Genomic DNA, 26,092 nt, shown 5'->3' with positions numbered 1-26,092 from the left:
TTGTTTTCTGGCTGTATACATATATTTCTTGGTATTATAGTTGCTTAGAGTATTTTATTAGTTTCTTGTGTAGTATAGTGGTTCAATGTTTCTGTAGTTTTATACTCCATTTGAAGTTATTAAAAATCATGGTTATATTTTCTTGGGCTGTATATTGTTTTTTTGTTTTTATGCATAGTCGCTTGTGACTCTTAACCCGCTACCCCTGTCTTTCCCCTCCCACTCCCCTTCCTCCACTGGTAACTACTAGTTTGTCCTCTACGTCCGTGAATCCGTTTCTGTCTTGTTATATTTATTCTGTCTTGATTTGTTTTATTTTTTAAATTCCACAAGTATGTGATAACACAGAGCATTTGTCTTTTTCTGTCTGACTTATTTCACTAAGCATCATACTCTTCAGGTCCATCCATGTTGTTGCAAATGGCAGAATTTCATTCTTATTACCGGGTAGTATTCACTGAATGTATACACACACACATACACACACACACACATGCACACATACCACATCTTTGTTACCCATTCTTTTGTTGATGGACACGTAGGTTGTTTCTGTATCTTAGCAATTATAAACAGTGCTGCTGCAAAGATTGGGATGCATGTATCTTTTATAATTAGTATTTTTGTTTCCTACAGATATATGCCCAGCATTGTAATTGCGATTCAGCCACATGGATACCTATGTCCCCTCCCTCTGGAATCCCCGCCTCCCATCTCTCACTCCATCCTACCCCTTTAGGTGGTCATGGAGCAGATCTCCCTGGACCACACAGCAAATTCTGACTTACTGTTTCACATATGGTGATATATGTGTCCCTACTATTCTCTCAACTGTCCCACCCTCTCTTCCCTCGCTGTGTCCACAAGTCTGTTCTCTATCTCTGCATCTCCATTGCTGCCCCACAGATAGGTTCATCAGTACCATCTTTTTAGATTTCATACACATGTGTTAATATACAAAATTTGTCTTTCTCTTTCTTATTTCACCCTGTAGAATAGACGCTAGGTTTGTCTACTTCATTAGGACTGACTCGAATGTGTTCTTTTTTATAGCTGATATTTTAGTAATATTTCATTGTGTGTGTATCTATATCTATCTATTTATATACCACAGTTCATCTGTTGATGGATGTCTAGGTTGCTCCCATGTCCTAGCTATTGTAAAAAGTGTTGCTGCAAACACTGGGGTGCATGTGTCTCTTTCAATTATGGTTTTCTCAGGGTGTATGCCCAGTATTGGAATTGTTGGGTCATAAGGTAATTCTAACTCTCTTGTATTGTTGATGGGAATATAAATTAATATAGCTGCTATGGAGAACAGTATGGAGATTCATTATTTGTATTCTTTATTATGTTAGCCATTCTGACAGATGTGAGGTGATATCTCATTGTGATTTGATTTGCATTTCTCTGATGAATAGCAGGTTAAGTGTCCTTTCATAACCTATTGGCCATCTGTAAGTTTTCTTTGGAAAAATGTTTATTCTCATTTTTTAAAGCTTTCTTTACTTTTAAAGCTTTCTTTATTTTTCTGATATTGAATTGTATGAGCTGTTTATGTATGTTGGATATTAGCCCCTTGTCAGTCATTTCATTTACAAATGTTTTCTTCCATTCAATAGAGATCAGATGTTTCCTCACACCATGTACAATAAACTCAAAATGAATTAAAGACCTAAATATAAGACCTGAAACCATAAAACTCCTAGAAGAAAACACAGGCAGAATATCCTTTGACATAAATCATAGCAATATTTTTTGGAGCCAGCTCCTAAGAGAAAAGAAGTAAAAGCAAAAATAAGCAAATGAGACCTAATTAAACTTAAAAACATTTACACAGCAAAGGAAACCATAAACAAAACAGAAAGAAAAACTATTGAATGAAGACATGACTGAAGCGACTTAGCAGCAGCAGCAGCAGCAATCCAAGAGCGTGGGCTATCTTTCCATTTTTTGTGTTGATATAATTTTCAAATTCCTTCATTAGTGTTTTATATTTTTCAGTAAATAGAATTTTTACCTCCTTGATTAAGTTTATTCTTAGGAATTTTATTCTTTTTGATATGATTGTAAATGTGATTGTTTCCTTAATTTCTCTTTCTGAGAGTTCCTTTTCAGTATATAGAAGAGCAATAGATATCTATATGTCAATCTTGTATCCTGTAACTTTACTAAATTCAATTATTAGTTCCAACAGTTTTTTTTTTTTTTTTTTGGGTGGAAACTTTAGTGTTTCCTATATATAGTAAGATGTCATCTTTTAGCTATACATTTTAATGTTTTTCCACATTTCCTAAAATGAATAGATTTACTTTTTAAAAAAATGAAACAAATATTTCTAAAGCAAAGAAAAAAGCAATGCAGAAATTGTTAACTGTTTATGTGCACCATTTCCTCGTTTCTCTGAGGGCCTCGTGTGCTGAGGAGACTGCTGGTTTGTCTTTCTTGTACATTGATTTGTTTTGTTGGAGTTCAGTGTTGGATTTTGACTCCCCTTGAGTACTTTCTAGCCATGAGAATGCAAAGCGCTAGCTGTGTATCACTTTGTTCCAAAGATACCGACTGATAGAGCCTCTTGGTGTTAATATTTCGAAGTCCATGTCTTTGTAAGCTTCCCTGGTGGCTCAGTGGTAAAGAATCCGCCTGCAATGCAGGAAACACATGCAGGAGACGAAAGTTTGATCCCTGGGTTGGGAAGATCCTTTGGAGAAGGAAATGGCAACCCGCTCCAATATTCTTGCCTGGGAAATCCATGGACAGACGATCCCAGTGGGCTACAGTCCATGGGGTCCCAAAGAGTTGGACATGACTTAGTGACTAAACAACAAAAAAAGTCTTTGATAGCTATGCTGTGTCTCTTACATGTGTTTGGTTACACTGGTTTATTTGTGTCTCCCACTACATGATGGACTGCTCCTCTTGTTATTGTTGTTTGGTTATTAAGTCATGTCTGACTCTTTGCTGTCCCATGGACTGAAGCATGCCAGGCTCATCTGTCCTCCACTGTCTCTCAGAGTTTGCTCAAATTCATGTCCATTTAGTCAGTGATGTTATCCAACTATCTCATCCTCTGCCACCCCCTTCTCCTTTTGCCTTCAATTTTTCCTAGCATCAGGGTCTTTTCCAATGAGTCGGCTCTTTGCATCAGGTGGCCAAAGTATTGAAGCTTCAATCCTTCCGGTGAATGCTCAGTGTTGATTTCCTTTAGGATTGACTGCTTCTACCTGAAATTTATTATTATTATTATTATTTTTTAAATTGACATAGTATTTGGAACATATACATTTAGCATTATATTTATCTAGCATCTAAGAAGATAATCAGGTCCCAGTAGCACCAAATCATTTAGGACAGTAAAAGAAATAAAAAGGAGTGAGATAACAATTAAGTTCTTTAGTCATGGTTCCTCTTTCTTTATTTTTCTTTTAATTGTACATCAGTGACTGTGACCTATTTTCCACAGTCTAAAGGACTTTCTACATGCCCTGGCCTAAATTGCAAGGCTAAAAGAAGAAAAAAAATTTTTTTTGAACAAAAGTGGAATGTAGGTGCTTAGAATGATTAAGGGAATGTTATTAATATTAGTGAGGTCCCTGGAATACCAAATTGAAGAGTGGTTAGAAGAGTGACTGTCCTTGCATTAAAGACCAGAGATAAGAACTCTACATGAAGGCAAACAAGCAGGGTGGGAAAATAAATCTTTAACAAAAACAGTTATAGATTGAGAACCTCTCAGGTTATTTGAAAAAGCTTTAAAAATTCCTATGATGTGTCTTGACATTCCAGCCATAGTTTCAGAGGCTTCTATTGTTCAGGCTTGTTAAGAATGAGTTAAATGGGATTTTTAGATCTTTGTGACTTACTTTATTTATTTATTTTTTTCCCAAGAGATCATTCTGATTTTTTTTTTTTTTTTTTTTTTTTCGGACGCGGGAGAAGCGGCCGGCCACCTCCCCCGCCCCCCATTCTGATTTTTAAGTTACAAGCAAAGCTGCTCATCATCCTCTTTGAGTGACTTTATTTGACAGACATGGAGGCTTGATGGAGATACTTTTGGTTTTAAACCTGCAGTATCATTTAATGTATAGTTTAGCAGTGAAATTTCTAAACTATCAAAACTGAGACAAAAACATTCAAGTGACATTTTCTTTGAAATATATACTATGCACTGGAAATTGAAAAAAATGATATTTGTTTAAATATACTTTATGCAGTTTTATGTGAATAAATGATCATTTACCAGCAGTGCCATTGTTCCATCAGAAAAGAAAAAAGAAAAACACCTCAAAACACCTCTAAACCTCTTACTTCCTTTTTCTTTCTTTGGAGATTATAGTGACTGGTGTGAAACATACAATTTCACTTTTAAATTTGCAACTTCTGAAAATTCTTTTTCTTCCTGACATCATACTGTGGCCTCAGAAAATCAGACAGTTGTTATTACAAATAGAGTGCAGCTCCACTCAGACACTGAATAGACAATTATAAATGTCTGGATTCTTTCCTTTTTCAAGGTGGCTGCTTTTAGATGTGGAATAAAACCACATTAACCAGAGGGTGTTGTTATTGGTGGTTACAGGCCTATTCCTGCCACATCTATAAAGTATCTTTTTTTTTTTTTTAATCCTTTTCTTTCCTTGTCTAACAGTAACTTTCCATCGTATAAGACTGTTATCAGGAAGCATCATAAAGGTATATGAATATTAAATTATTCAGAAGACAAAGGGACCATAAATGTCACCTAATCCAACTCTAGCACATGACAGATGAGAGTGTAAAGCTGTGGAAGAGTGAATGACATCCAAGGGCACACACAGAGTCAGTAACTTGCTAACTATTTTTTTCTCTTTTCTTTTTTTTGCTTTTATAGATGGCCGCCCATGTCCTTTCATCCTCTGGGATCCATCTTTGTCTCCAACAAATAATGAGACCCACTCTTCTGTTAAGCTCACTTGGGGAACTTATCAGCAGTTGCTGAAACAGAAGTGCTGGCAGAATGGTCGAGTACCCAAGCCTGAATGGGGCTGTACTGAAATACATCACCACGAGTGGTCCAAGATGGCCCTCTTTGATTTTTTGTTACAGGTAAGTTTATTTAATCAAGTAAGTAGTTACCTGAGACTAACACTGAGCTATGGCAGTCTACAGTTAGGAAGCTTCTGCACCTTTTGGGTTTTTATGAAAGTGTAGTTTAAATTCTATAATGTTGTATTTGTCAAACCTGGTACAATGTCATAAGACATTATATCCTTTAGGAAATGTTCAGAAATGTCCCTTAGCCCTTTTATTAATTTCTGAATAGGTAAATCTTCAGTACATTACTACTGGAATCATCATACCTATCATAGATACAATTTATTATGATAACCAATCAGTGGCTTTTCAAGGTAGGCAGTCTCACAGCACTTGGGAGGTAAGTAAACTGAAGTTTGGTGAGGTTAAGTAACTCACCCCTGTTGTCACAACTGCTCAAAACTGGGCTGGAGTCCTGGGATCTGGTGGTAGTAGAAGTTTGTCTTCTTTCTATTTTTCCACACTGTTTCACTAGTCCCTTGGTCACTTATCTTACAGTCACCATTTCCTGTTTTCTTTCCAGTAATTCTTTGTAAATACATCATTAAGATTGACATTGGAGAATAATAAATATTGACCATCTACATAGCTGCATGATTAGATGTTTTATAGGTTTCTTATAACTTTTTTCTCCTTCTAATGAGGATCTCATGACTCTTCCTGTCCCCTCATTCCAATTACTGCCTTCCTCTTCTTCCACTTTAGAAAAGCTGCCTTTCTGTTGTTGTATTGTTAATTAGTATTTTGTAGCCATTTAGGACTACCTTAGGACATCTGCAAAACATTCTCCTTTTGTTAAATTTGTGTGTGCATATGTTTGTGTGTGCCTTTTCTAGCAAGGAACTAGAGAGGGACAAAAATGTAGGAAGAGGAGCTTACCTGGTGATCTGGTGGTTATGAATCTGCCTGCCAATGCAGGGGACATGAGTTTGATCCCTGGTCCAGGAAGATCCCACATGCTCAGAGCATCTGGGCCTACACGCCACAACTACTGAAGCCCCCATTCCCTTACAGCCCATGCTCCACAATAAGAGAAGCCACTGCAATGAGAATCCTGTGCACTGCAACTAGAGAGTAGCCCCTGCTCACTGCAATTAGAGAAAGCCCAAGCAGCAATCAAGACGCCATGTGGCCACAAAAAAAAAAAAGAAAAAGTATAGAAAGAAACCCAGTTTGGTGAGAGCCACAGGAAAGGGATTAGGAACTTTCGAGGAGAGATGATCTCTGGTGTCCATGCCTCAGAGCCACCAGTGAGAACTGAGCTGGGAGCAGGCCACTTGGTTTGGGGAGAAGGCCATCAGGAAGCACCAGATACTGATGAACTGTGTAGCTGTGAGGCTCAGGCCAGGCTCCGGATAGGTATAATCTTATTATTCCATTTATTAGCATACTCTCTCTGTGAGGTAGACACCTTCTCTCCATTGTACAAGTAAAGTCACTGAGGCATAAAGAGGTTATTATTGAGAACTGTGAAGTGTCTGAGGTCTTACTCTGCTTGGAGGCTAACAGGTTAGCCAGCTGTAGATGTTAGCAGAAGACAAAGGACTCTCAGATGAGAGACAAATGACTTCATTACCCATATTCCTCTGCCCTCAAGGCCCACTGGGGAGTTACGGAGTGGCCTCACTGAATGCTGCACACAGTGGGTTTCTGTACCTTCTAAGAAAACCTCCAGTGTTATTTCATTTTTTTTAACTGAAAAATGAAATGATGTACATCATGCTGGTTTCAGGCATACTCCACAGTGATTTGACACTTGCAGACATTGTGAAATGTGCACTGTGATAAAGCTAACATTCATCTGTTCCCATACAAAGTCATTACAGTATTATTAATTATATTCCTTATGCTGCATGTTACATCCTTGTGACTTGTTTATTTTATTTTATTTTATTTATTTTTATTTTTATTTTTTTAATTTTTTTTATTTTTCAGTGGGTTTTGTCATACATTGATATAAATCAGCCATAGAGTTACATGACTTCCCCAACTGGAGGTTTGTATTTCTTAATCCCAGTCACTTATTTCACCTGTCAATCTCCCTCCTCTCTGGCAACCACCCATTTTTTTCCTCAACATTTAGAAGTCAGTTTTCCTTTTGTTTTGATTTTTTGTTTATTTTTTAGATTGCACATATAAATATGGTGTTTGTCTTTATCTGACTTATTTCATTTGGCATAATGCCATCTAGATCATCCACATTGTCACAAATGGCAAGTTTTCACTTTTTTATGGCTGAGAAGTTTTATATGCATATACATATATACAGATATCTCACATCTTTATCCATTTATCTATGGATGGACACAAGCTGCTTCCACATCTTAGTTATTGTAAATAATGCTGCAATGAACGATGGTGTGCATAGATCTTTTCAAATTTATGTTTTCTTCAGGTAAATACAGAGAAGTGAAATTAGTAGATCATATAGCAGTTATATTTTTAAGTTTTTGAGGAACCTCCATCAGTTCAGTTCAGTTCGGTTGCTCAGTCTTGTCTGATTCTGTGACACCATGGACTGCAACACAGCAGGCTTCCCTGTCCATCACCAACTCCCGGAGCTTGCTCAAACTCATGTCCATTTGAGTTCGTGAGGCCATCCAACTATCTTATCCTCTGTTGTTCCCTTCTCCTCCTGCCTTCAATCTTTCCCAGCATCAGGGTCTTTTCAAATGAGTCAGTTCTTCTCATCAGGCGGCCAAAGGATTGGAGTTTCAGCTTTAGCATCAGTTCTTCCAATGAATATTCAGGACTGATTTCCTTTAAGATTAACTGGTTTGATCTCCTTGAAGTCCAGGGGATTCTCAAGAGTCTTCTCCAATACCACAGTTCAAAAGCATCAATTCTTCAGTGCTCAACTTTCTTTATAGTCCGACTCTCACATCCATACGTGACTACTGGAAAGACCATAGCTTTGACTAGACAGACCTTTGTTGGCAAAGTAATATCCCTACTTTTTAATAAACTGTCTAGGTTTGTCATAACTTTTCTTCTAAGGAGCAAGTAGCTTTTAATTTCATGGCTGCAGTCACCATCTACAGTGATTTTGGAGCTTAAGAAAATAAAGTCTGTCACTGGTTCCATTGTTTCCCCATCTATTTGCCATGAAGTGATGGGACCAGATGCACTGATTTATTTATATGCCCACCAATATTTCACAAGGTTTCCCTTTTCTGCACATTCTTGCCAAAAATTTCTTATATTTTGATAATAGTTATTCTGATAGGCACGAGGTAGTATCTCCTTGTGGTTATTTGCTGATTTTTTGGGGAGCAGAGCAGTTGGTATGCAGGATCTTAGTTCCCTGACTAGGGGTTGAACCCTCACCCACTACAGAGGAAGTGTGGAGTCTTAACCACTGGACTGCAGGGAAGTCCCTTTCTTTGCTGATTTTTTTTTTTCCTGTGGTTTTATATTTCCCGGGTGATTAGTGATGTTCAGCATCTTCTCATGTGCCTGTTGGCCATCTGAATGTCTTCTTTGGGAAAAATGTCTATTCATATTCTATGCCCATTTTTAAGTTGTTTTTTGATGTTGAATTGTATGAATTCTTTGTATATTTTGAATATTAACCCCTTAATAGATATATAGTTTGCAAATATATTCTCCCATTCAGAAGGTGGCCTTCCTTTTGTTGACAGTTTACCTTGCTGTGTAAAAGCTTTTAGGTTTGGTAGTCCCATTTGTTTATTTTTCCTTTTGTTTCCCTTGCCTGAGTAGATAGATCCCAGAAAAAAAAATTGTTAAGACAGATGTCAAAGAGCATACTGTCAATATTCTCTCCTAGATTTATGGTTTCAGTCCTTATATTTAGGTCTTTAATCCATTTTTGACTTTATTTTTTCATATGGTATGAGAAAGTAGTCCAGATTGATTCTATTGTACACAGCAGTACAGTTTTCCCACGACCACTTATTTAAGAGGCTATCTTTCCCCACTGTATATTCTTGCCTGCTCTGTTGTAAATTCATTGACCATATAAACTTGGGGTTGTTTTGGGGCTCTCTATTCTATTCCATTGATCTATATGTTTGTTTCTATGCCAGTACTATACTGCTTTGATTACTGTAGTTTTGTAGTATAGCTTGAAATCAGGGACTGTGACAACTCTAGCTTTTTTTTTCCTTCTTTCTCAAGGTTGCTTTGGCTCTTTTGGGTCTTTTTTGTTTTCATACAAATTTTGGAGTTATTTGCTCTAGTCCTGTGACAAATGCCATTGGTGTTTTGACAGGGATTGCACTGAATGTGTATATTGCTTGAGTAGTATAGTCATTTTAACAAATATTGATTCTTCCAATCTATGGGCACAAAATATCTTTCCATTTGTTTTGTCATCTTCAATCTCTCATGGTTTTCAGAGTACAGATCTTTTTCTTCTTTGATCAGGTTTATTTCTAGCTAATTTATTCTTTTTGATATAATTGTAAAAGTGATTGTTTTCTTAATTTCTCTTTCTGATGGTTCATAATTAGTACTTATAAATGCAGCATATTTATTTTTTATTTTTAATTGGAGAATAATTGCTTTACAATGCTGTGTTGGTTTCTGTCATACAAAAATGTGAATCAACTCTAAGTATACATATGTCCCTTCCCTCGTGAAGCTTCCTCCCACCCTGCACGCCATCCCATCTGTCTAGATTTTCAGAGGATCAGGTTGAGCTCCTTGTGTTAAACAGCAATTTCCCACGAGCTATTTATTTTGTACATGGTAATGTATATGTTTCAATATTACTCTCTCAATATTTCCCACCTTCTCCTTCCCCTGCTGTGTCCACAAGTCTGTTCTCTAGGTCTGCATCTCTATTCCTGCCCTGCAGATAGGTTCAATAGTACCATTTTTCTAGATTCCATATATGTTAATATATGATATTTGTCTTTCTCTTTCTGACTTGCTTCACTCTGTATAACAGGCTCTAGGTTCATCCACCTCACTAGAACTGACTAAAATTTGTTCCTTTCATGGCTGAGTAATATTCCATTATATGTACCATGACTTCTTTATCCGTTCATCTGTTGATGGAAATCTAGGTTGCTTCCATGTCATGGCTATTGAAAATAGTGCTAGAGTGGACATCAAGGTACATGTGTCTTTTAGAATTGTGGTTTTCTTAGGGTATATGCCCAGTAGTGGGATTGCTCAGTCATATGGTAGTTTTATTCCTAGTTTTTAAAGAAATCTCCATATTGTTCTCCATAGTGGCTGTATCAATTTACATTCCCACCAATAGAAAGTTCTTGCACCATTTTCTCTACATCCTCTCCAGCATTTACTGTTTGTAGATGTTTTTGATGATGGCCATTCTGATGGCTCATCAGGTAAAGAATCCACATGCAATGCAGGAGACACCGGAGACACTCGTTCAATCCCTGGGTGGAGAAGATCCCCTGTAGAAGGAAATGGCAACACACTCTATTATTCTTGCCTGGGAGATCCCATGGACAGAGGAGCCTGACAGGCTACAGTCCAAAGCGTTGCAAAGAGTCAGACACTACTGAGCAACTAAGCACATTTGGACTGGTGTGAGCTGATACCTCATTGTAATCTTGACTTGCATTTCTCTAATAATAAGCAATGCTCAGCATTTTGTTTATTGACCATCTATATATCTTCTTTGGGGAAATGTCTGTTTAGATCTTCTGCCCATTTTTTTTATTGTGTTGTTTTTCTGATATTGAGCTGCATGAGCTGCTTGTATATTTTGGAAATAAATTATTTGTCAGTTGTTTCATTTGCTATTAATTTCTCCTATTCTGAGTGTTGTCTTTTCATCTTGTTTATGCTTTCTTTTGCTGTACAAAAGATTTTAAGTTGAATTAGGTCCCATTTGTTTATTTTTGTATTTATTTCCATTATTCTAGGGAGTTGGTCATAGAGGATCTTGAGGTCAAAGAGTGTTCTGCCTATGTTTTCCTCCAAGAGTTTTATAGTTTCTGCTCTTACACTGAGGTCTTTAATCCATTTTGAGTTTATCTTTGTGTATAGTTTTAGGAAGTGTTCTAATTTCTTTCTTTTACATGTAGTTGTCCAGTTTTCTCAGCACCACTTATTGAAGAGGCTGTCTTTTCTCCATTATATATTCTTGTGTCTTTTGTGAAAGATAAGGTGCCCCAGAGGTGCATGGATTTATCTCTGGGCTTTCTATCTTGTTTCATTGGTTTATATTTCTGTTTTTATGCCAGTACCATTCTGTGTTGATGACTATAGCTTTGTAGTATAAAGTCAGGAAGGTTTATTTCTCCAGTTCCATTCTTTTTTCTCAAGATTGCTTTGGCTATTCGGAGTCTTTTGTATTTTCATGTGAATTATGGAATTTTTTGTTCAAGTTCTATGAAAAAATGCTATTGGTAATTTGATAGGGATTGTATTGAATCTGTAGATTGCTTTGAGTAGTGCAGTCATTTTCACGATATTGATTCTTCCAAAACAGGAACATGGTATATCTCTTCATCTGTTTGTCTTTGATTACTTTCATCAGTGTCTTATACACTTTCTGTATACAACTTTTTTGTCCGCTTAGGTAGGTTTACTCCTAGGTGTTTTATTATTTTTGTTACAATGATGATTGTGACTAACTCCTTAATTTCTTTCTGATCTTTCATTGTTAGTGTATAGGAATGCAAGGGACTTCTGTATATTGATTTTGTATCCTGTGACTTGATTAAATTCACGGATTAGCTTTAATAATTTTCTGATAGTATCTTTAGGGTTTTCTATGTATAATATGATGTTATCTGCAAACAGTGATAGTTTTACTTCTTTTCCAGCCTGGATCCATTTTATTTCTTTTTCTTCTCTGATTGTCATGGCTAGGACTTCCAAAACTATGTTAAATAATAGTCATGAGATTGGGCACCCTTGTCTTGTTCCTGAAATTAGAGGAAATGCTTTCACTTTTTCACCATTGAGAATAATGTTTGCTGTAGAAAACCGATCTAATGAGGTGTTGCTAGCAGACCTGCCCAACATTTGCCCCAGAAGGAGACATTATTTTTATTATTTGGTCAGGAAGAAAATCTATCTTCCATCCCAGAAGGAGACAGTCTTTGTAAGTTGAAATGCTTTCTGCTATATTGACAAGGTTGCAGAACAAAGCTTAATATAAGACATTCAGAAATGCCATGAAGAATTGTTTCTCAACAGTTACTTCTTTCATTTGTTATTACTTAGTTAACAAGTTCCCAAATAGAGATTTCAGCAAGCTTGTCTAATTGCATTTCATATTTTACACTATTATTTTACAACAACTGTCAAGTTATTTTTAGTTTAATGAAAGAAGTTGGTGTGATAAAATGTTGTAGCAATAAAGTGGATAATGTATGAAGACTTCTAGGATGAATGTAAAGGTACTCACTGTAGGGGTTGAGCAGCATAGTTGTTGAAAGTCCTGAGGGTGATGATGCCTTGGGGGAGCAGAGGATGGAGTCGAAGTTCATGAAACTAGTGGTGAAATCTACAAGAAAAGAAAGACCTTGAGGTTTGCAGCCTATAATCAGAAGAGCTAACCAATAATGATTAGAGGGCATGCCTTGTTTCTGGTGATATTTTGTTGTTGTTGCCCTGATTCTTGGTTTGCTCTGTGTGTTCTTTCCCTAGTTGTGGTGAGTAGGGGCTACACCTTATCATGGTGCATGGGTTTCTCATTGTGGTGGCATCTCTTGTTGCAGAGCATGGGCTCTATTCAAGGACTTCAGTAGCTATGGATCTTGGGCTTAGTTATTCCAAGGCATGTGGGATTTTCCTGGAGCAGGGATCAAACCCAGGTTTCTTGCAGTGGCAGGCAAATTCTTATCCACTGTACCACCAGAGAAATCCAACATATGTTTTAATTTTTGAACCTTCAACTAAATCTCAACAGCCTCTTTCTTTATCATTCTCCTTTCTGTTGAAGGAAGCTCTAACTGTTCTCATCCAATGAAAATATATTTATGCAACATCCACTATGCAGGGGCAGCAAAATCATGTGAAATGGTTATCCCCCACTACCCTACCCCAAGTTTGGTTTGTAAAACATTATTTAGTTAGGAAAATAGAGTGTATAAAACAAAAATATAGATCCATGTAAAATGGCTGACTGAGATAATATAAGTTCCTATTGTTATGAGGTCAAAAGAAGAACCTTTGGCCATAAAATAGTAAGGAGGAAGTTTGAGTAGGGTCATAGGCTGTGAATGATAAAGAAAAGAAACGTGTGTGAAAGAACATGGGATTGGCAATGTCCTTGTGATATTTAGGATATCCTAAAGACAGGCACATCACAGGAGATTTGTGGTTTGGTTTCAGACCACTGGGCTTCTCTGGGGGCTCAGATGGTAAAAAATCTACCTACAGTGCAGGAGACCCAGGTATGATCCTTGAGTTGGGAAGATCGCCCGTAGAAGGGAATGGCTATCCACTATAGTATTCTTGCCTAGAGAATTCCATGGACAGAGGAACTGGTGAGCTACAGTCATGGGGTCACAAAGAGTTGGACACAGCTGAGCAACCAACATTTTCTTTTACACTTTTTCAGACCACTACAACAAAGTGAATATGATGACAAAGTCAGTCACACAGATTTTTACATTTCACAGTGCATATAAAGTTTAGCTTGATAGTCTATTATAATGTCTTAAGGGTATAATAGCATTATGTCTAAAGAAAGCAATGTACTTAAGTTAATTAAAAAAATAACGCTGCTGAGAAATGACTCCAATGGACTTGCTCAATGCAGAGTTGCTACAGACTTACCAAATGCAAGTTCTTGTGCCTGATACACAGTGAGACCAAACAGAAACTTGGAGTTTAGAACAGAGAACTGCTTATTGCAGGGCCATGCAAGGAAACTCCAAAACCCGGATCACCCCCAAAGGCTTCAGCAAAGTATTTTTAAAGGCAAGGTCACCATGTTCCTGTGAACTTCCAACAAGACAAATGTTATTCTCTATCTGCAGCTTTTCCCCCCTATATGAATGGAAAAATGTTATACCCTTAAAAGTTAGAGACTTGAGAATGGGCTATCATGTATATATATGACTCTAGGCAACATTCTTAACTTGAAGCAAAAGCAATAGAATACAAAAGTTAAAATATGGAGTCAGATTTGTTCTTTCCTACTATAAAGCCAACTTGTAAAAAACACATTTTCTGCGGAGCACAATAAAATGATATATGCCTGTATACCATTTATCTGAAGCAGTTATTTAGGGGAGTAGTTATACTCTCTGTCTATAAGAGATACAATAGAACATTGAGGAAGAGAGCTATTTTTAAAAAATATAGTTATGTTGTAACTCTCTGTTCATTACCCTGACTCAGCAAAAACCAATCCCAGCTGAGACACAATCTCATGAATACATCAGCTTTTATCGTCACTGTGTCTATTGCCTGTAGTTGTGAGGATGTATCTGGGTATCACTCTAATAAGTTTTCAACAAAGATAAATATTTCAAATTCTTAAACTAATACTATTAATGATCTATCAGTCATATAAAATGTGCTATATGCATGGCACTGTTCTAAGACTTGCTCCTAAGCACTAAAGTATTCACTTATTTAATTCTCATGTCAACCTTATAAAGTAGATATTGTTATTCCCATTTTAGAGGTGAGGAATCAAGGCAAAGAGAAATTAAATAATGACCTGGATCATATATCTGGTATGCAATAGAACCTGGAGTCAGACTCAAAGAGTTCCAACTTGAGAGATAAATTTCCTACAATACCTCTTCCTCTTCATTTTTGGGGGGTGGAGTGGGAGGTGGGGGGTAGATGGTTGTCTTCCTGTTTTCCAAGTAAAAAATTTGGAGTTGTGTGGGTGCTTCAGGATACTTACCCTTTCATCCACACAGTGACCAAATCCTTGATATCTGCCCAATCCATCTTGTTGCAGGGGTAGTTCACACTCTTATGTTAGTTCAGGCTTTGCCATTTATTAACTGGATGATTCCCTCCAATCCACTCAAATTTTATGAGCCAAGGTCACCTTTGGCATGAGACACCAGACATCAGGCTACTACCTCAGCAGGAACTGATGCTCTTGGCAGATCAGCTCTATTTGTAGTCTACCCTCTGCTTCTGCTGCTTGGGTGGGGAAGGCAGTCTTTTTCACCCTTGATAATTCATGAGAATGAGATCTCAGCAAGCCTTTCCTGAAAGTGTTCAAGTAAAGACACAAAGATTAGAGTTCCTAATTATGGCTCCAGTAAAAGCACTGAATCTAAAAGTCAGAATTTAATCTGGTTGGTAAGAAGTTAATCTGGTTGGTGTGTATATGTATACACACACACACACACACACACATACAAGGATGGCATCTGTGAGAATGGATTTACATTTTTTTTAAATTCATCCAACATTTATTTACTCCCAAAGTCTCAGACAAAAGGCTAATTTTTCACTAGATTTTGCAGTGTTTTATAATTCTACCAGTAATGTATGAGTGTGTCTGTTTTTTTCTCTTTCCTACTTTGGTAAATGGAAAACTAATGTTTTTGCTGATTTTTATGGAGGATTATAAGGTCTTGTATATATTCCAGTTCTTTCATTACAAGTGAGATTGAGGATATCATATTTCCATCTATTGATCATTTGCATTTTGTTTTCCGTGAATTGCTTGTTCATGTCATTGATCTTTTTATTGCATTCCATAATTTTTTTCTTAAAGATTTATAAAATCATTTTTATATCTGTAAAATTAGCCATTGTCCAATCCTAAATGTCTCAGATAATTTTTCTTTATTGTTTTCTTTTGAGTTTTCCATTAGTAGATTTTATGCTAGAGAAATTTTACATTTTTTGTAAGGTCATATTTTATCTTTTTACTTCTTATATTTAGCATGATACAATGTTTATTGAAAATGTTTACTGAGCAAATAAATGAACAAGCTTTGGCCATTTTTTATGAGTACCATAATGAATAGTTATCTTTTATACAATAATGCTTCCCATCAATTGCTTGAAATTTTTATTTTAAAGTCGAATGTATGCCTTATTTAAATGGTGTTTGGGAATATGTTGGATTGTGGTGGATAGATTTTGTAAGCAATCTTAGAAAAGTTATGCCCGAAACAAATTGAAATCACTTGCTCTGAGATGTTGCAGCAAGGACAAGAGGATACAGAACACAGTTGTTAATTTTCTGTACACAACATTCTTTCTGTTTCACCCAGTTAACAAATCTACATTCCCAAAGGCAATGGCATTTTACAGGGTCTGTAAAATGTGATAGAGGCACAAGTAACCTTTTATTCTTGAAGCGTGGGGTTCTGAACTGAGTGGATAAAATTTCTTCTCCATTAGTATGACAAAGAGTAGTATTCTAGAGAGCATTTGAGTTTCCAAGATTTGGTCAGATTTCTTTCAAAAGATTAAATAAAATAACAGAAGAAGATTTAGGAGGTAGAAAACTTGCTTTTTAACCTCAAATATAGTCTGTATAATAGGAACTGAGATTCTGGAACCAGCCTGCTAAGCTTGAAATCTAATTTCCAATGACTAATTTTTTTTCTAGGTCTTGGTTTCCTTAACTGTAAAATAGGAATAATCATATTGTTTATATAGATTATATATAACAATAACAATCATATTGTTATTTAGAAGATTCAATACTTTTTATACACATAATGGATATAGAATAATGCTTGTTAACACAGGAGGTGCTCAGTGGGTATTTCATATTAATTAAGAAATTGATCACCCGGAAATAATAGTAGAGGTAAATGTCAACATAAGAATTAAAGTATTTTATCATTATTTTCATGTATTAAATTATAAATTATTCCCAAACCATTTCATTTTTTCTACTCTCATGTGCTTTCATACTTATATTTAGATTTTAGCCTATTAAGTTTTAATTATTTTTGATTACTCTGTCTTCTTTAATAAACTGTGAATTTCTCAAGGGCAAGTCCCTGTCTTACTCAGCTTTATAACCTTTCAATTAGCAGCAGCATGTCTGAAAATGTTACAGTTACTCAGGGCATTTGTTTTTTTTTGATCAAAGAAAACTACCTGGTTACATCAAAATATTAAATTCAAAGTGTGAAATTAAGTGTTAAAAGTGAAAGAAATAAAAGCATACTTGCCTTGCCATAAAGAAATACAGTTTTGTTAAAGGCAGAGAATGAGATGTTTAGAAAATGAAAATCAAATGAATAGAAAATGTTTAATACTTTTGCTCTTTAATAAAGTCCTCCCTGTATTTATATTTTTTGTTTGTTTGTTGGTAAGTTAAGGGATGTTTCTATAGAGAGAGACCAACATAAAGGTGTCTTGGGAGATGTTTGCTTTCACCATAAACAGAATAAGTCACGCATATTTCTTTCCAGTTGGATTTGACAGATGCTTTTTGAGCTCTTCTCTTTTATAAAAATTTTTATTTTTACTTTTTTGATTTAATTTTATTTTATATTGGAAAATATTTGATTTACAATGCTGTGTCAGTTTCTGGTTATGGAGCTAAGTGATTCAGTTATATCTATCTATTTGTATTTATATATCTAAATCTCTGTTCTTTTTCAGATTCCTTCTCCCATTTAGGTTATTACAGAGCATTGCATATAGTTTCCTGTGTTGTATAGTAGATCCTTATATAGTGGTTCATATATGTTACTCTGAAATGAGCTCTTTTCTGTTCCAGACACTCAGTAGGTTTAGCGCTGGGATAAAAGGCTGAGACTGTTTCTGTGCCCACAAGAGTCGTGAAATCAGAAGAGACAGATCATCACAGAAGAATATGTTATGTCTAGTAATTGAGTTTAACAACCTGTAGAAACAAGTGAGATATTATGTGTTCTTATGGAATTTGAGGTAAAAATATATGGACAGAGAATATGACATTTAATATAGAAACATAAGAACTGGCAGAAATCAGGTGAGCCACAGGAGTTAGGAAGAGAGTTTCAGAGGGATGGATGCTAACAAAGGACTGGAAGAGGGGAAAAGTTCCCCGAGTGGAGGAAATGATGCTTTGGAAACTTCCTCTTCCCTTAAGGTAGTTTCTCCCAGATGTCTGTGAGTAGTAAACTTGTGATCACAGATTCGGTGAGTAGCAACAGCGTGAACTGGTAAGCCTGACCCCTAGCATGCTCTCTCCTCTTTTACCTTGGCTCATGGTTTAATATGTCAATTTAATGAATCAGTTAGCATGTGTTAAATTCTGACCTATTCTTCCCCGCTGTTTATTCTGTGAGTTATTTTTTGCTCTTAACGGTGTGATAATAGTAAAAAGGGCTTCTCAGATGGCGCTAGTGTTGAAGAACCTGCCTGCCAGTGCAGGACACATAAGAGATGAAGGTTTGATCCCTTCATCAGGAAGATCCCCTGGAGGAGGGCATGGCTAACACACTCCAGTATTCTCGCCTGGAGAATCTCAAGGACAGAGGAGCCTGGTGGGCTATGGTCTATAGGGGCACAAAGAGTCGGACACTACTGAAGTGATTTAGCTCACACAGCACAATAAGTAAAGGTAAAAATTCAACTGACTATTAAGAGTAAACATTACTCTTCATTAAAAAGAAACTGAGTCTGTAGGAATGTTCTATATGCCCAGCAAAGAAAGATCCCTGCTGTGTGTGGTCTCCATGGTAGTTGATGACAGGCTTCTAAGCATCCTTCCCCTTTATCCGTACAGCTCAGTGATCAAGGGCCTCGCTGCCAACTTTGGAGGTCAGTGCAGAAAAACACTAACAAGCAAGTAGGTGTTCTGACAGCAAAAGGCGTAGCAATCCAGGGACCCAGACACTGGTATTTCAAATACATAATTTGGGTCAGTTTTACTGGTTTTGTGTAATTAGCACACTGCCAATCTAAATGGCCCCTGGCCATGTATTTATTAGTAGGTCCAAACAAGCAAATATAGGTTCTCATTCATTTGCTGGCAGATAATGAGGGATGATCCCGTTGGATTCTATCTTGGCTTCAGGTAGCAGAGAAAATCTGGGATTAGCTTTGGCAATATATGTTGGCATGCTGCAGTAGCTGGGCTCTAGGGAGCAAAGACTGCCAAGGATGATGAGAGGATTTAGAGAACATCACATTCCTGCTTTTTATTGTTGGTTAAAAACGCAACAGTGCTTCACTTGACTGTAGAGTCACTTTACTAAGGTAAAGGACATGGAGAATATGTCAGTCTAGGCTTTAAAAATGACAAGCTTCTAAGTTTGCAGATACTCATGTGCTAAGCACTGAAATGTATTCTGGTTAACTAATAAATTTTCAAACTGTAAAATTAATTTGCCCTTTTGATATTCAAAAATCTGACTTTGACATAGTTTCTTCCGTATGTATCCTCACACTGTCACTAGAAGAAACTATTTTAGTATTAATGATGCTATAATATAGGGACTATTTATTGAAGAGACCTCAGAAGACTTTATGGATTAACTTATGACACTATGTTTTTAACCTTCTGAGTACTGCTTGCAATATGTGGCAAACTGTGTAGAAAATTTGGTACCATTGGGCCGTACAGCAGCTTTATTATTTTTTATGTTTTATGTGTAGAGATAGGGAAGTGAGGTAACAGAAGCATATTTGCTCCTGATGATATCAAAGAATATAGAGATTTTTATTTTATTAATTAAATTAATTTATTTAATTGGAGGCTAATTACTTTACAGTATTGTGGTGGTTTTTGCCACACATTGATCTGACTTAGCCATGGGTGCACATGTATCCCCATTCCCGAAATCCCTCCCACCTCCCTCCCCACCCCCTCCCTCTGGGTTGTCCCAGTGCACCGGCTTTGAGTACCCTGTCTCATGCATCAAACTTGGACTGGTGATCTGTTTCACATATGATAATATACATGTTTCAGTGCTTTTCTCTCAAATCATCCCACCCTCACCTTCTCCCACAGAGTCCAAAACTCTGTTCTTTATATCTGTGTCTCTTTTGCTATCTTGCATATAGGGTCATTGTTAGTATCTCTAAATTCCATATATATGTGTTAATATACTGTATAGGTGTTTTTCTTCCTGACTTACTTCACTCTGTATAATAGGCTCCAGTTTTATCCACCTCATTAGCACTGATTCAAATGTGTTCTTTTAACAGCTGAGTAATACTCCAATGTGTATATGTACCACAACTTTCTTATCCATTCATCTGCCAATGGACATCTGGGTTGTTTCCATGTCCTAGCTATTGTAAACAGTAGTGCAATGAATATTGGGGTACATGTGTCTCTTTCAATTCTGGTTTCCTTGGTGTGTATGCCCAGCAGTGGGGTTGCTGGGTCGTGTAGCAGTTCTATTTTCAGTTTTTAAGGAATCTCCACACTGTTCTCCATAGCGGCTGTACTAGTCTGCATTCCCACCAACAGTGTAAGAGGGTTCCCTTTTCTCCACACCCTCTCCAGCATCTATTGTTTGCAGACTTTTTGATAGCAGCCAGAGTATAGGGATTTTTGCAGGAAAAGGATATAATAAAGTGGCTAAGCCATGCTAAGAAGATATTTTTATTAAGGAAGAATTGGGGCTATTTTAATATTACGTCCAAGAAGACTTAACATGTATTTTTTACTTAATTATTTTGTTATAAAACTTGAATGTATAGCACTTTATTTTTAAATGAGTCCTTCCAGTCAGAGAGAGAGCATGAAGGACATCATTTTTGTACATGTATAGTTAAAATATAATTTACTTTTAACAAGTAAAAGTAAAACCTTTTATTTAGACAAAATTTTGTTTTTAATAAAGGCAACTTGTCTCTTCAGCCTCTCAAACTTGAAGTCTGGAAGCAAATTTGTCACTTCCTTCCCTAACAGTGTGGTTTCTCTACTTACCTATTTCTTCTATTTATGACATTCCTATTTTTAAAATCAGCTAGATTTGAAATTTTTGAGTCATCTTTGCATCTTCCTTTCCTTGGTGACTTGTATTTGAATAGCACTAAACTTTGACAGTTCTGAATGACTCCACATGTTTCTTTTCATTCTTACTAATGTTGGGAACAACCCAGACCTGAATCAGACTCACCCCTATCGGTCAAGATGCTATGAGACTCTGAAGTGATTTCCTGGTATCTGGCCTTCCCTAGCACAATTTATTGTGCAAGTCACTGCTAATTTCCTCTCTTCTACTTCATTTAATCGTATTACATCTTGTGAAAAAAAAATCTCCTAAGACTTCTATTTGATTGGAAAGTGAATTTTAAATGCCCCAATGCATTGAAAAAATGTATTATAGACAAATTAAACATATAGAAAATAGAACATTATAGTGAGCTTTCAGGTAACTGTTATCCATATACATCAATCAGTCACCTCATGGCTGGTCTTGTTTCATCTCCATCTGTCTATTTCCTGTGCCCACATTTATTTGAGACAAGTCCCAAACATCATATTTCATCTGTGAATATTTCAGTATGTATTGTTGGAAGATAGAACACAGAAGCACATTACCATTGTCACAGTCATAAAAAAAATTATCAACAATTTCAGTCAGATATCTTGTCAGTGGTCAAGTTTTTAATTGTCTACTAAATATCTCTCTATGTATCTCTCTATGTATTTATCTATGCATCTGCCTATGTATTAAAGTGTATATGTATCTGTCTCTCTATCCATTTATCTCACAGCTGTTTTCAATCAGGATTAAAATGAAGGCTTCCCTTTGTGAACAGTTAGTATGTCTTTTAATGAATAAACTCCACTTCATCTCTTCTTTTCTTCCCTTCATTCTACTTATTGAAGAAACTAGGTTGCCTGTTTTTAGAATTCTGGACTCTGGAAATTGCTAGTTTAACTTCTTGGTGACTTTATCTTGTCCTCCCATCATCTCTTTCCATGTAAGTATGTGTCACGCTTAGAGACTTGATCAGACTTAGATATAACTGATTTTATCTAGACTTCTTCACAGATAGTGGTGTATTGTACTAGGGACTTGCTGGTGGTGTCGAGCTGGTTCTTCTTTTCAAGATAGTATCACTGTGTATATTGATCACTCAGTATTGATCCATGCATTCACTAGCCATTGAAGATGAGGGTGTTCTAATCCTGTCATTACTGCTTTACTGATTAGTTGGAATACTTTACTTTAGGGAGTAATTTCCCTTCATCTCTTATCTGGTTCTAGGCAGTACAGGTCATGTAGCATCTGTTTATCTAGAGGTATGGTTTACATAGAAGAAAATTAGCGTTACTTTTTAGCAACATCATGACATGACCTTCTAACTTCCTTTTTATTCTCGTCTGTTATGATTCTCTTATATAGTATTTGTGTACCATAGGCTGAGAACATTACAGGTAACAAGCACAATAAGGAGGTATGTGTTTATTAACTGCCTGTGTTAACTCTGTGTGTGAGTGTGTGAATTTTACAGTTTGGGGTATTCCAAACTGTCAGTGATGGAACGTGCCCCCAACTCTTCTTTACTCTCTGCTCACCACCAAGACTCTGTTCCTGCTCCTATCTGATGTACAGGCTGCTCACCCCTCCAAGTCCAGCTCAGATTCTGTCTCTGCAGAGTCTCTGGGATTAACTTAATCTGACTAAGCTCCCTTTCCCCCCTGAATGTCTAATACAATTTTTAAAAAAATCCTACATGTTTTTAATTCACTAAATTCACAGAGAAATAGCATAGATAGCATTCATGTAAAACAGACTTGGGTTCAAATCCAGCTTCTTCCAAGTCACCTCTGTAACCCTGGGCAAGTTTATAATCGCTCAAAGCTTTACTTTCTTCTTTATATGAAGAAGAAAATGATTTTACTTCCATTGGAGATTTGCTGTGAGAATACCATGAAGTAATTCACATGAGGTACTTACCATGGTACCTGGCTGTCAAGAGCTGAGGGTTTGTTCACCCCAAATTCATATGTGACTCCTGCCCCTCCAAGGTGATGGTATTAGGAGGTGGGGCCTTTGATGAGATCCTGATGACAGAGCCCCTAGAATAGCATCAGCCCTCTTAGGGAAGAAGTCCAACAAAGTCTCCCCGACTCAGTCCCTTCTGTCACTCCAGACTCAGTGAGGAGTCAGGAGTGTAGCCCCAAAGAGAGCTGTCAGCAGAACCCAGCCACACTGGCACCATGATATCAGACTTTCAGCCTCCAGAGCTATGAGAAATATATGCTTCTCATTTATAAACTAACCAGACTAATGGACTAAGACACTGATACAGAGCAAGTACTCAATGGATCAACATAGTTATCATCTATAACCACCCCGTTTATAGGAACTGAATTTATACGGAAGCTATGATTTCCTGAATCTCCAAATACTGCAAACCTTTGGTGGTGGGAATCATGTAGGTCTATCTTTGAATTCTCTGCAGTGTAGAGTTGCTCCTGGTAGCCTTTGGTGCTGCAGGAAACCATGAGCATATGGGAGACCATTTCCATGGAACTGCCATCCGGTCAGGTTGGGGTGAGGGGCATTTTTGCATACATGGGGGAGCTGCAGACAATACCTCCTTTGGCGCTTGTTAATTACAGGGTTCTCCACTGACAGAATTCAGGAAACTAGCTGGAATTTTATTCTCATATTCTATTCCTTGAGATCTCCTTGTCAAGACAAAAAAAAAAAAAAAAAAAAAAAATCAAAGAACAACAATGGTCTTAAAAAGTAATGTGTTTTTCAGCTTCTAGAATTATCCTGTCAACTTCTTGTGCATATTGGCTTTCAGAATTTTCTTTAGAGATAGAAATATGTGAAAGTTAGTGAAAGTCCCTTTGACCACCACCTCATGTCCCCTTCATGCACTTTGTCCCCAGAGGTGATCACTGTCATGACATTTGTATACATTTTTTCAGCCAATTAAAAAATTATTTTACATGCACAGTACATGGATATCTGTGTGTTTAAAAAATTTTACATATTGAAAATGCAGTTGAGTACATGCATTTGTCACTGCTGGTTTTTTTTACCAATTGCTTATACTTTTAACAATTCAAGAGAGGCAGGGTCTAGCCAGGCTGTGGTTTTAGGATGAGGGAGGTGGGAGGTGGATATTAGGGAGGATCTATTCCTGAGAATATAGGTCTACAAGGCAGCAGCCAAGAAGTTTTTCCAGGATTGGAACTGGAGTCTTAGTGCGACAAATCCCACATTATTGCTTTTGAACTCTAACATTATGCGAAAGGCTTTGCTTGGTTTCATCAGTATTCTGTTTAAATAATTTGCTTTATAACCATTTGTTCTATTTTTCCTGTAAGCATATCTTCTTGCTTTTAATTTTGCTTTATAAACAAAACTAGGAATCTAAGTGTACAGGATACTGCTTCCAGCGTTCAATTAAATTCAGCAAACTTGGACTGAGGGATTTCTGTGTTCTAGCTAGACATCCTCAGGCATCCTTTCAGGTTTTATGTCTTGGCTCTCAAATTTGATTCAGTGTCATTCCCAGGCCTGGGAACTATTGTTCTCTCCTTTCTCAGTGTGATTCCTCCCCAGAAGGCTCCTTGGTAGACTCACACACCCAATTCCATCTACAGAGTCAGTAACATCTGCAGAAACGGACCCGTTAGAGCACCCTTCTCTTTAAGAAGTAGAGCCATCCCAAAATCTTGGGGAGATTAGAAAACCAACAGTAGAATTATATTCGCCTATATTTCAAAAGGCAAGCAATTTTACTTTTTATGACTCTCACATGGAATGTACTTCTGTTGCTAAAATTTCTCTACAAGAACATGGCAGGATGGAGAAAATCAGTACAAGGTCTTGACGTTTGTCAATCTGTGTTTGTGGCCTGGACATCATTTCTCTAGTGGAGACCTTTTAGAGACCACATTCTCTCACTCTAGAGAATTTAAGATATTTATTTTATTTTTCACAGAGACAACTTTGAAGAGAACGAGTTGCCCAGTCACAGTAAGCCTAGTGCATGATAGAGGTGACCTGGCCTCTACAACAGGAAGGTATTTCTGTAGATCCTGTACTGTGCTCTGTTCAATCACACAATTGTGTCTGACTCTTTGCAAACCCACGGACTGTAGCCCACCAGGCTTCTCTGTCTATGGAATTTTTCAGGAAGGAATACAGGATCAGGTTGCCATTTCCTATACCAGGGGACCTTCCTGACCTGGCCTACTTCCTATAATGATTCTATGTGTCTCAAAGCATCTGCCTCCTCTGAAGAGGCATAGAGGTGCTCAGATATCTTCTTCCGACTTTGAAACCTTTAGAATTTTATGTATCCTTTCCACCTACTGTCTAGCATTTATTCTCAGAACTTTCCAGGATGGATTATGCTAAAGCCTTATTTGCATAAAATGTGGACTGGATGACATAGGTCTTTGCTATTGTATCTTTCTGAATCAAAGGGGAAGTGTCTGGTCAAATCCATTATATTCATAAACCTCATATTACCAAATGACAACCAACTGAGCATTTCTGGGTCAATTCTAATTTAGCTATTAATCAAAAGCACGATCTATTTTCCTTAATAACAGGTCATTTTTTCGTATTTCAATCCTTGCCATGGCATTTTTAGGCTGTGCTGAAATTGATGAGTACATAGTCAGTATATATCAGCCCTAAATCTTGTTGTATCCATAGATGGACTGGAGAGTTCAGGGATTGGAGGAAGTCTGTGTGATTCTGTAAATATTTTGAGACTCAAAGATTGTTTAATGCATCATTTGAGCTAGCTTTTGGGATTAGTTTCCCCACTGATCCTAAGCCATTGAAATGTAGACACTTTGAAACCATCCTTGACTGCTCTGTTCCAGAAAACTATGAGGTCTAAGTTTCGGAGCTCTAGATAAATACGCCACAAAGTAGATAAGAATCCATGGAAAAGGCAGCAACAGTATGCCACAGGGACAATGAGAGGGCAAGCAGATACTTATCTGGCTCAATATGTATTATAATTTTCTATGTAATCATTTAAAAAGATTTATGGTTCATTTGGGCCAACTGAATAGACTCAGGGAGACTTGGGGCAGAGCTGGTCCATAAGGATTCTGTTAGCACAAGGCTCTTCCCAACCATATTCAAGCTGTTTATGGATGCAGATAACTAAGAGATAATGAGAGCTTTTAACATTTGTTACTGTTTGTGGTCACATTGAATGGGACTGTTCAGGACAGTGGCTT

General features: G+C 37.0%; 1 protein-coding gene across 4 annotated transcripts in view; it reads left to right on the top strand.

The window, feature by feature from the left end:
• Positions 1 to 26,092, top strand: part of GASK1B (golgi associated kinase 1B) — a 64,858-nt gene that overhangs the window by 18,591 nt on the left and 20,175 nt on the right. For all 4 annotated transcript variants that reach the window (XM_065904127.1, XM_065904126.1, XM_065904129.1 and 1 more), the window contains exon 3: positions 4,871 to 5,085. In XM_065904127.1, coding sequence (XP_065760199.1) covers positions 4,871 to 5,085 — 215 coding nt within the window. The remainder of the gene's footprint in view (positions 1 to 4,870; positions 5,086 to 26,092) is intronic.

The sequence above is a fragment of the Muntiacus reevesi genome, chromosome 13, assembly GCF_963930625.1.
Source record: "Muntiacus reevesi chromosome 13, mMunRee1.1, whole genome shotgun sequence".
NCBI lineage: Eukaryota > Metazoa > Chordata > Mammalia > Artiodactyla > Cervidae > Muntiacus > Muntiacus reevesi.
This window is presented reverse-complemented; position numbering and strand designations above follow the sequence as displayed.